At 42.2% G+C, this 11,655-nt stretch overlaps 1 protein-coding gene across 1 annotated transcript in view; it reads right to left on the bottom strand.

Annotated features, from left to right (window-relative positions):
* LOC109487560 (neuronal acetylcholine receptor subunit alpha-10-like) overlaps window positions 1-9,766 on the bottom strand; it is a 31,043-nt gene extending 21,277 nt beyond the window's left edge. Inside the window, exons 1-2 of the mRNA XM_019791568.1 lie at window positions 9,616-9,766; window positions 2,850-2,995 (exon numbers count right to left, since the gene is read on the bottom strand). Of these exons, the coding sequence (XP_019647127.1) occupies window positions 2,850-2,995; window positions 9,616-9,766 (297 nt within the window). The remainder of the gene's footprint in view (window positions 1-2,849; window positions 2,996-9,615) is intronic.
* Window positions 9,767-11,655: the final 1,889 nt, after the last annotated feature.

An 11,655-nucleotide genomic window follows, 5' to 3' on the forward strand; every position in this document is an offset into this window, starting at 1 on the left:
TAACGTACCAAATGAAAGGGATGGATTTTCGGATTGATATTTATTTGATGCACAGGAATTCAATCGTCCACATGGCGAAGTGATATCATCATTTTATAGCCTCGTCATCTATATGCAGATGATAGGAAAGCCAGGCATGCATTGAAACTCAAACCATGCCTAGATTTACCGCGGTCGTTCATCAGTATAATACGCTTAGGATATGTCAGAAACAGTTCTTTGCATCACTGTATGTCCTTAGGTATGTGTTGTGATCAGTCAAGCTAGTCTAGGGAACTCTAAATAGCTTTTTCCGTCTAAAACCTTAATCCAATCTGACTACACACACGAAAGTTTCGTAAAAAAAACTTTTTTTAGAAATAGACACTCTTGTTAATACCAATTTGTCTGTAACCGGTTGGTCATTAATTATCCTGATGAAGGCGACAGTGGTCGCTGAAAGTTTGATCTCTGTTTAATTTTTGTGTTGGAATTAAGTTCAACATTTTACCAGAAATGGCCCTGTCTACTATTGTCAAAAAGGTAGACAATGTAATTAATAGAAATTTATTCTTTTTCTTTTCATTCAGGCTTTTATCATTCTATGTTGGTTGATAACGTTTAGAAGTGAATTTTGATGTCTGCATCGATTCTTTCGGCAAGTAGAATTCCACAGACCATGTTATGGAATGCTGTAGAACACGCCACAATGAGTTTCACTGACAGACTCCATCCCCGAGGCTGTCTAATCTTCCGTACAGACCGTTACACGACAGTTTCTGTTAGCTGTGATGTCTGTATGGATTGTTTCAGCATACACAATTCCACAGACCGTGTTGTGATGAATTGTATGACATACGGAATGCTGTAGAAGTACACACCACACCGTATTCCAGGCAGAACCCATCCCCGAAGCTGTCTAATCTTCCGTACAGACCGTTACACGACCGGTTCTGTTAACTGTGATGTCTGTATGGATTGTTTCAGCATGGACAATTCCACAGACCGTGTTATGGCGAATCGTATGCCGTACAGACTGCTGTAGTACACGGCGCAATGAGTTTCACAGACAGATGAACCCATCCCCGAGGCTGTCTAATCTTCCGCACAACCCGTTACACGACAGATTCTGTTGACTGTGATATCTGTATGGATTTTGGTAGCACGTAGAATTCTACAGACCGTGTTATGGTGAATCGTGTGGCGTACATACAGAATACTGTTGTACACTGTGTAATGAGTTTTACAGACAGAAGAACCCATCCCCAGGCTGTTAAATGTGATGTCTGTATGTATTCTTTCAGCACGTAGAATTCCAAAGACCGTGTTTTGGTACATGATGAATTGTATGACATACGGAATGCTGTAGAAGAACACACCGCAACGTATTCCAGGCAGAATCCATCCCCAAGGCTGTCTAATCTTCCGTACAGACCGTTACACGACAGATTCTGTCAACTGTGATGTTTGTGTGGATTCTTTTAGCACGTAGAATTGCACAGACCGTGTTATGGTGAATCCTATGGCGTACGGAATGCTGTTGTACACGGTACAATGAGTTTTACAGACAGAAGAACCCATCCCCAGGATGTTAAATGTGATGTCTGTATGTCTTCTTTCAGCACGTAGAATTCCACAGACCGTGTTTTGGTACATGGTGAATTGTATGACATACGGAATGCTGTAGAAGTACACACTGTACCGTATTCCAGACAAGCTCCATCCCCAGACTTTCTAATCTCCCGTACAGACCGTTTCTGTCGAGTGGAGCACATTCTAGATCCCCCTTGTGTACTGGGTAATGGGCAGGATTACGTGGATATTGTATACCTAGATGATCACAGTGTGGTTTCCAATAATGGCTTAACGGGAGACCCACATGTACAGCTCTGAGTGATGGTGCGGTCACGCCGGCCCTGGTTTGACACCGGCCCTGTCATTGGTGCTGAACGCTATCACAACTAGTGTTAGTGTAGCTATGGTCAAATGTGACCCCGCCATAACTGTGGTTTGACACCGGCCCTGTCCTTGGTGCTGAACGCTATCACAACAAGTGTTAGTGTAGCTATGGTCAAATGTGACCCCGCCATAACTGTGGTTTGACATCGACCCTGTCCTTGGTGCTGAACGCTATCACAACAAGTGTTAGTGTAGCTATGGTCAAATGTATCCCCGCCATAACTGTGGTTTGACACCGGCCCTGTCCTTGGTGCTGAACGCTATCACAAGTGTAGTGTATCTATGGTTGAATGTGACCCCGCCATAACTGTGGTTTGACACCGGCCCTGTCCTTGGTGCTGAACGCTATCACAACAAGTGCTAGTGTAGCTATGGTCAAATGTAACCCCGCCATAACTGTGGTTTGACACCGGCCCTGTCCTTGGTGCTGAACGCTATCACAAGTGTAGTGTATCTATGGTTGAATGTGACCCCGCCATAACTGTGGTTTGACACCGGCCCTGTCCTTGGTGCTGAACGCTATCACAACAAGTGGTTTGACATCGGACCTGTCCTTGGTGCTGAAAGCCTTCAGAGCAAGTGTTACGGCGTGGTCACATTAGTCGTGGGTCGTCCTAAGTCAAAATCCCTCCTGCTATAAAATTGCAACATGATGTAACCCAACACTAGTTACCATAGTAACAGACAGTCTGGTTCAGGTCATTGACCTTTTTGGTTTGGAGAAGAAGAAGAAGAAACGTGGCAAAAACAATATGTTTCCTTCGGTAAACATAATGAAAAGAGAATGTTCTGGCCTTTCGATCGTACGACGATTGCACCACATATGTGACCAGGATCTCACTACCAGGGTGACGTTAGTGCACGTACCATGTGTATGATCTGTGTCACTACGGTGACGTTAGTGTACGTACCATGTCTATGATCTGCGCCAGCGCCACGCCGAACGTGACAGTGATGGGCCGTGACGTGTTCCTGACAGGCCGGATGGAGGACGTGTAGTTCTGGAACAGGTCCGATAACAACTTCCGGGCGAACTCACCAGACGCGCTGTCCACCCCTGTAGAACAAGGAAAAGAAACATACAAACATACTTGTGACTCATTTGCATCAACCCTTTTTTGACTATGTTTAACTTTTGTTTCCTTTTGGACTATCACAAATTTGTCTTCGCTTCATTTGTGTATCAATCAATAGCGTTTGTAACCCTGCTGAATTTGATAGCTCTCCAGCGTAACTGACAAAAGGTAGTGGATGCTACATGGAACGTCTCACCGTTTCCAAAATCATATATATCCTGTTGCTTGAGTAACTGTTTTGGCGTTCCTTATTACCTGGATGTCTAAACTTCACCAACGTATTGTGTACAAATATTTTCCTGGCTTGGTTTAACAACAAACCTCCGGGAAGTATTTAGAGTTTTGGTGAATCTGTTGACAAAACAAGGAGGATGGATGATCTGACGTTCTTGACCTAGGATAGAAACCATGCAGCCTGAGAGCTTGTTGTGACAAGCCCCGAGTGGGTATAACTCCTAGTAACTGTGTGAGTGGACTCATGTCCTCCCAGCCTGCGGGGAGACCATCATTAATTCCAACTTGACCTTAAGGTCAATCTGCGGTTACAAAATTCCCCTTCCTGTTTTCACATACCGGCGAACACACAACACAAGAAAACACTGAAAGATGGACAGACAAACGGGTTTATACGGACACACGGAGGGTACGTAGTTAGTACGTAGATGTGCAATGTACTAACGTACATGTAACTGTATAGCTGATGCTGTTGGGCGTTTTAATGCGAACTTTCAAAGATTTAAAACCATGTCCACCTCTTGATAGGCGGCATGTGTAAGGTAGAGACATGCGTGCAAGACTGATAAGTGTTGTTATAGGTGATAACTTCCTTATATCCCATCTTCCTGGAACACTGCCTACCGCCTCTAACACTAACAACCTGTTTTGACAGTTATTGATGTTGATATCTACCAACTGTATGTGTGATTGATGCTTTACCCTACATTGTGTGAAAGTTTTGTACCTAAAAAAAGACGACCATATAAATCGCTGTCTTTGCGATGCTCTACTTTACGGCCAGCCATCGTTGCAGTCGCGGTTTTAACATTCTTTTTTAACCGCCTGCCAGCCTTATGTAGCCGCGCTGCTAAATCTCAGTCTCATACACGGTCGTTGCCATTTGAAACGGTCGATGCTATTTAGCAGAACGACAAACTTGAAGTTTTCTAGAACGCTCCGTCACAACTGTGAAGTTTCGTGGCGTAGAAGATTAGGATTCGTGGGGGCGCGTGGCGTAACGGCAGAGTGCTCGACTCGGAACTAAGAGGTCCCGGGTTCGAGTCCTGACTTTCTACCGTCCTTGTGCCCTTGGGAAAGACACTTTATACAACTTTCCTCACTTCGCTCAGGTAAAAATGAGTATTGTATTGTCCCCTGTACTGGTGGATGCATTAATATAAGTTGAAAAAACTTGAGTGTGTCCCCACAACGTCTTGTGATTACATGTTAGAATATATAAAAAAATTATTAGGATTTTAGAATCCGCCATTTGACCCTTGTTGTCTTTGTTTGAATCCGAGCATGAGTTCTGTCCTTTTTCAGTAATAATATTTATTTTTCACAATCCTGTCGTAAATTTGCAGGTAGAATATTGCTTTCTATACGTTCTGAATGTTTTGGGGCTTTAAAAAGTTATAATATGCTCGGATATGATATCGACCATTCAGCGAAATGGCATCGACCGTTTCAAATGGCACCGACCCTTCGTCAGACGAAAACGAACAGTGGCACTGCATAACTGTTACTAATGCGTGGTGAGACCATCGCTGGTGCATTGCGTCAAAATGATGGAGCGTTTACTCGTCAAGTGTTGATCCACACGAGTTATTATACTTAAGAAGGTGTGTTAACAAGGATATCAATAAGGTCCAAATCAGCTTTGTTCACTGCCAAGGACTGGGAATAAATTATCGCCTTTCCAATTTAGTCCCATAGTCGGACGCATTCGTCAAACGTCAGAGCCAGTTGTACTGTTTGTGCTACATTGAGTGGAACCTGAAACGACGTCAGCCAATTTAGCTTGGTGTCCTGGGTCCGTGGTCTGTACTGCATCTCTTTGTTGTTGCTTTTTAATGGAGTAGTTCAATGCAAGGCCTATGCGACCACTTCTCGGCATTGAACTAGAAAGATGAGAGAACGAAACATGGCTATGTAAAAAGATGGCGGTGAACGTTACGTTTGATTTGAAAGCCTGTAGATTGTAGGTTGGTGGGAAACATTTGTCAGGGAGGGAATTCCAAAGCTTGGCCGTACGGGGAAAGAAACTGTCACTGTCAAAAAGATTTCGAACAAGGAATTTGGATGGTGAAGTTGTGTGAGCTAGTGGAGAACCTAGTGGAACGCTTAAAAGTTCTGAGTGGTGGAACTAGTTGGGTGAGTTCTGCAGAGCAATGACCGCCCACTCCCCTAGACAGTCAGACACTATTTCTGCCGGATTCTACTATCCTAACCCCCCTAGGAAGGCCTGGTGGAGGCTTTGTACCCCCTGTCTGCACTAGACACCGTATTTCTCACGTAAGAAATATATCATGATGGATAGAAAGTTTTCTCTGTTTTGAAACCACAGACGAAACCGCTCTCACGGTGCGTGAACCTTGTCAGCGGAAAATTGGAAAAACATCTCACCAGAGACGGGCGGGGATGTGCATGATTAATGTACGCCGTTTTCATTCCATTCTCATGATATTCATATCAACAATGCGCGGATGCCGGAATTAGAACCAATAATATTCAGACGACGATAAAAAGATAATGAAAACCGCGACTGCAATTTGAAGAACTGTCTGTTGAAATGCCTCACCTAGCTCTTGATTAGATTATCTAATCAAAGGCGTAAGGGTCCAGGAATCAGGCCAACTTTTGTAGTTTATCACAATCCATACTTAGAGTCTCTCGGGTATCGTATCGTCCCTATGAACTACATTTAGGCCACACCGAATTTTATGGATAACATCCTCTGAAGACCCCCAAACTAGTGCGCGCGGGCGAATAAAAAGATTCCGGCCAAAAATTAAAATGCTGCTAAACCACAGGAATACAAAGCGGGTATTGTGAATTTACCGCAGTACATAGCGACATATGCGACAATCCGGCACATGCTGGCTTTTTGCGGAATCTATGAATTGGCACTGTACGTATGTACTGAGTTCTTGAGTCGTGCAGCTTGGCAGCCTGGGTGCCGTCCTCCAAAGTTACCACAGGCTCCGTATTGTCACCAGCTACCATAGACTACCCAGGCCTAGAGCCAGGCCAGAGCCTCGGAGGGAGGACGTATAATCTTTTTTTTGGTGAAAATCAATGCGCGCGTGGATGTCATCCATAAAATTAAATCGGTGTGGCCTTATCATCACTATTTGAAGGTCCAATGTCTTGTGGACGGTAGCAATTCATAGTACAATAGCTGTGTCTATTAGTATTACACAGTTTGTCATTAGTGGCAACCTGCTGCGTCTTTCTTGATAATGTGATAATGGGTTTTATTCAAAGAACATTTGACAGCCCTGAATTACATTGGATGAAATGTACATTTGGTACATTAGTAGGTGTATGGCACATTAACAGGTTTGGCGAATTAACAGGGCATACTTAATTGGTTAAAATCACGGGCAAATCCATTAAGATATTACAAGCTGAGCTAAAATATATATATTAACAGAATTAGCTGAAAAGCTGTATACTGAAACATTAACATGCGACAGTAGCAGTTGATGAAATAGATATGTGGGCTTCAGAATATTAGACGTATGTAAATTAAACGTATATACAAACAATAAATAAAAAAAATCTTCGGAAACGAAGCCAAGCCAAGAGAAGACAAACAATAAAATATTCTGGTTGACCGTTCTGATTACACTGCGCTATGCCATAGTTGGACTGGAAACTGGTCAAGTTTTTTGTTCTGTCTGGTTTCCGTGCCACATTTAGCGGTGTTGGTCAATAATGTAAAGCCAAATGACCACTTCTAGGCAATGAGCTAAATGGTACGAAATATGTATGACTATGCAAAAGGATGGCGATGAATGAGTGTTTTGAAAGCTTGATCATTGTATTATCTCTCCACGCAGTTGGGGAAGCCAGTTTAACAGCTTACCAAATGCAAAGTAGTGGCATTGAAAGCTAGTAAATTACAACGGTGCAGATATGCCTACCACACTGAATATTGTTGTTAATATTGTCTCATCGTTTTAGGCCTAAGATAATGCTCTAAATAAAGGACTTTCGTAAACAAGGAAAGCAGACAGACACTATATATGTACTGCTGTTGAAAGCTGGTAATCTACCATTTTAGAAAGATGCGCCTATCACACAGACACCACATTGAATACTGCCTCGCTGTTTTCGAGCCTAAGATAATGTTCTACACAAACGACGTTTGTAGACAAGGAAAGTTGACAGACATTATGTACTGCCGTTGATACCTGATAATTCACCATCTTACAAATATGCCTACCACACAGACACCACATTGAATACTGTCTCACCGTTTTAGGGTCTAAGACAACGTTCTTAAAAAACAACTTCTATAGACAAGGGAAGCTGACAGACCCTTACTACTATCACATAGACATCCTGCTGAATACCCTCTCACCGGTTTGGGGCACAAGATAGCGTTCTACATGTACATAAAAGACATTTGTAGACAAGGAGAGTTGACAGACCCTTACATAGACACCATGCTGAATACCCTCTCTCTCACCGTTTTAGAGCCTAAGATAACGTTCTACATAAAAGACATTTGTAGACAAGGTGAGTTGACAGATGTGACTCTCAGTCCTCATTACATACCGGTAATGAGGTGGCGGATTCAGACAGGCAGAGTAGGCTAATGTTTCGCATGTCATTTGTCTAATGGGTTTCAGTACGGCTGGAGTGATGATGCCGTACGTAATTTGACTTGTTGTCGACGACCGTGAAATGGGCAGAAGGAGGAGATGGCCTGTCGGTTGGCTTTATCTCGGGTGTCTCTATTGTCGTAATCCCACAAATCATCTGAACACGAAATGATCACTGCACGAAATCCCATCTTTGAGGACAGCTTAAAGCTTAGCTTGCGTAAAGGTAACGTTACAAGGAAGTGGAGAAACGGAGCTCAGGGAATTCATTTAGACATGCTTTAGAGTGTGCGTAAAAATTGACTTTGTGCAGTTTCTGCTTAAAGTTTTTTTATTGTATCTATATTTACGATGTCTTTTCTTGATTGAAACGTTGTTTCCCGGATCCAGATATGTTTATTTATATACTTATTTCAGCTTATTCACATAACAATAACTTAAACAATAAGTAAAATAAGAGAAACAGAAGAATGATCTAAGATATATGCAAAACATATACAATTAAACCAACAACAGTCCATGGTGGCATATAAGTTGACATAACTTGAGCCGTCACCATGTCTAGTCATGAAATGTTGATTTTAAAAAATCCTAAAATTATGTTTAAGAATGTCCTCTTGTGTTTCTGTCCATTGAAGTTGCCACTGTCTTCTCATTCGGAAAATATATTGTGTTGGTAGCACCAAACGCTATGGCATGAATGTAAGAACATAATTAATGTAGAATTCGCTGATCGCGGAAACCCTTTTCATCATACTTTACGAGCAGCGGTAAACATCGTTCATACTTATTTCATACTTAGTTTAAGCATGTTCCCATTCTTAATCATTGCAGGTCATATCAGAGCTAAATCATGTCGATATATTTTCATTATTTTGTCTATCATCTTATTACCAAATATTGGATACCGATTACCCTCACCCATCCATATTATCTATTAGACCCTCTATCAGGATTTAAGTGACGCATGACCTACATTTATCATATTAACCTGCATTTCTTTAGATTAACCTCAAAACATAGATTTGGTAGATATGGAAATAGATATTCTTGGTTGCTTCTGTATCCATAACAAATAGACAAAAAAATCACTGAAATCATTTTCAGGCATCCACGTCTGAAGTATGACCAGAATGAAATTAATAGTTTCAAACTGAAAACAACACAAGATTTGTTTTCAGACAGTGCAACAAACGACGAAAGAAGAATCTATAATTATACCAATCGGTGCACCGATGTTTCAGCACTAGGGACAGTCCCATATGTGCGAATGGCTGGAAAATGTGCATTTGACTTCATAGCAATAACAGGTATTTGTCTTTGTTGTTACAGTCTGAGTATGGTTCAGATTTCACAGCCAAGATTTAATTAAGTTGGTTGAATTGTAACAAACCAATAAAGACGTATTGTATTTCATTGTATATCGTGTCAGTTTCGTCTTATATTTAGGCTAATCTGTTTAAGTTTCCTCCGGTGTTGCTTACCTTAGCTGAATACTAAGATGGTCTGGACTAATTGACTCGACAAAAAAGTGAAAACAATGTGAACTGAAATGCGCGCCTTTCCTGATGTACTGATGCTAACACATGGTGACTGTTGAAGGTGACTAAAGCGATTTCATGGCAGGGAAACTGGATTTTCAAAGTCAATTTTCTGGTCAATTTTATAGCGACTTCATTGTACATTGTGTCAGTTCCTGTGTTAGAAAATTACATCAATCATTCAATCCAGGTGTACCGTTTCTAGATGACTGTGATTTGAGAAGAACCTACCTTGGCAGAAGAAACCCATGATGACGGCTGTGACGATGAAACATGGCAGACACTGGTTCATCTTGGCTCGGGCCCTCCTCATCTTTCTTCTCCTGTGTCCTCTCGGCTTCCACTGCTGAGAACCTCTGCGTGCTGACATCCACATCAGCATGGTGGTGACAGAATGGTGCCGTCTCGGTTGGCAGCGAGTTTCGGTCGTCTTCAGATTTCAAGTACAAAATGCAAAGACTCGTTTCTTTCGGAGAACAAGATAACTTCAAAGCACAAGCTCCCAGCACCAAAACAAAGTCACAGACCTAAGCTAGATCCTATGCAACGAACCCGGTTGTTTCAATACCAATTCCCGTACAACTGGAATCGTCTTTCACCTTCCGGGGATACTATTGTACTGTAGGAGATCACACTTAAACCTCTAGAAGAAGAAATTTCATTGCCGTCATTGTGCAAACAAGAAACGACTTTTCGCTAGCGTAATAGCAACGTGGGTAGCAGCAGATCTCAACGACATCCTCGTAAAATGAAACTGCCTGTTCCTGGATTGTTGTGCTCAACTCCCCGGTAAAGCGCGGACCAACCGCAGCGGTCCACGGGGACGTTATAAAAACGTGCGCTGTGATCGAATAGTCCTGAAGCGGAGAACACTACTTCTGTACTGCACATACCACAAATCACTGCCGGGGGGTCGGACGGAATGAGAGCACGGCGTTCAGCCAACCACGGGAGGGCTGGCATCTCACGTGGTCCGCAACGTGCCGTGGGTAGAATGATGAAGTAAGAAAAACTAATAAAATAAGAATTAACTACATACAAACTCTCTACATAAGCTCTCAAGATTCGAGGTTTCTATAGGCCATAAATTTTACTGCAAATAGGTGGTGAATTGTAGCACACCTAGTATGTTCCTATATTTCATCGGTTTTATCTGACGTTGTATGTACAAACTACAATAAGAACGGTTTACACACATATATGTTGCTATATGTCATCGGTTTTATCTAACGTTATTATATACAAACTACAATAAAAAACGGTTTGCGAGCAAAAGTTTCCCTACATGTACACCATGACAGGAGTCATTAAATGTTGCAATATCGCACATGCGCTATCTTACACTCCTATCGTGCTGTTACGTATTTCTTACGAAGTCATGTGAAGAAAGTTAGCTAATTTCCGGCTTACGTTACTTGGGATGAGACTGCAGTGTCGGCGTCCCTTCTTCCTTCGTCATTCTTACACAAGTGCTCAGTAGTCTCTATCAGGCCACACCAAGTAAATTTATGGATGACGTCCGCGCGCGCATTGATTTTGGCCTGTTCGTCAGATTGACGTGAAACCCGTAACGCAAAATGGGTAAAGAGCAAAAATGTGATGAAAGAAACAGGACAGGACGACAACTGCTGTTCCACCTGATTTATTGCTGTTTTGATGATGAATAAAAGACTTCTTGCTTGGTACACTGTGTCACCTCATTCAATTTGTGTCCTAACATTTGTCGTCTCCTAGTATATTTCTAATCTAGGCATCTTGTTTTTTAGGGCCCTTCTTGTTTTTTTTCGCCCTTTCGCATTAGATTTAGGGTCTCTAAAGGACGTCATCCATAAAATTTACTTAGTGTGGCCTCAGACTAAAAACGTGGGTCCAAAAACAGTAAAATGTAGCCAAATAGGGAAAATAACTGGCCAGGGGGAGTTTAGCCACCGTTAAGTTCATTTGCCCCAGGGGGAAATGAAACCCTAATGGTGCCTACTCCCCGAGTCAGAAACTATTTTGCCTACTGAATTCTACCATACCCCTTTTAGGAGGCTAAAAGGCTATATCTAGCTCAGTAGCTTATTCAATGTTTACTTAACATAGGCCGTGGTGCTCTACGCTCCGAGGCTATCGTTGAGCTAAAACATGAATTAGGGTAAAGCCTAAAGCGTTATTTCAGATGACACCCGAGGTTTACAGAAACGTTTCCAGTGACATGGAATACTTGTCATGGACAGGGTAGTGTCCCCACATGCCCTGGCGTGCGTATATCGTTTCTACACTTCATTT

This window comes from Branchiostoma belcheri, unplaced genomic scaffold (assembly GCF_001625305.1).
Source record: "Branchiostoma belcheri isolate BF01 breed outbred unplaced genomic scaffold, Haploidv18h27 scaffold9, whole genome shotgun sequence".
In the NCBI taxonomy this organism is placed as follows: domain Eukaryota; kingdom Metazoa; phylum Chordata; class Leptocardii; order Amphioxiformes; family Branchiostomatidae; genus Branchiostoma; species Branchiostoma belcheri.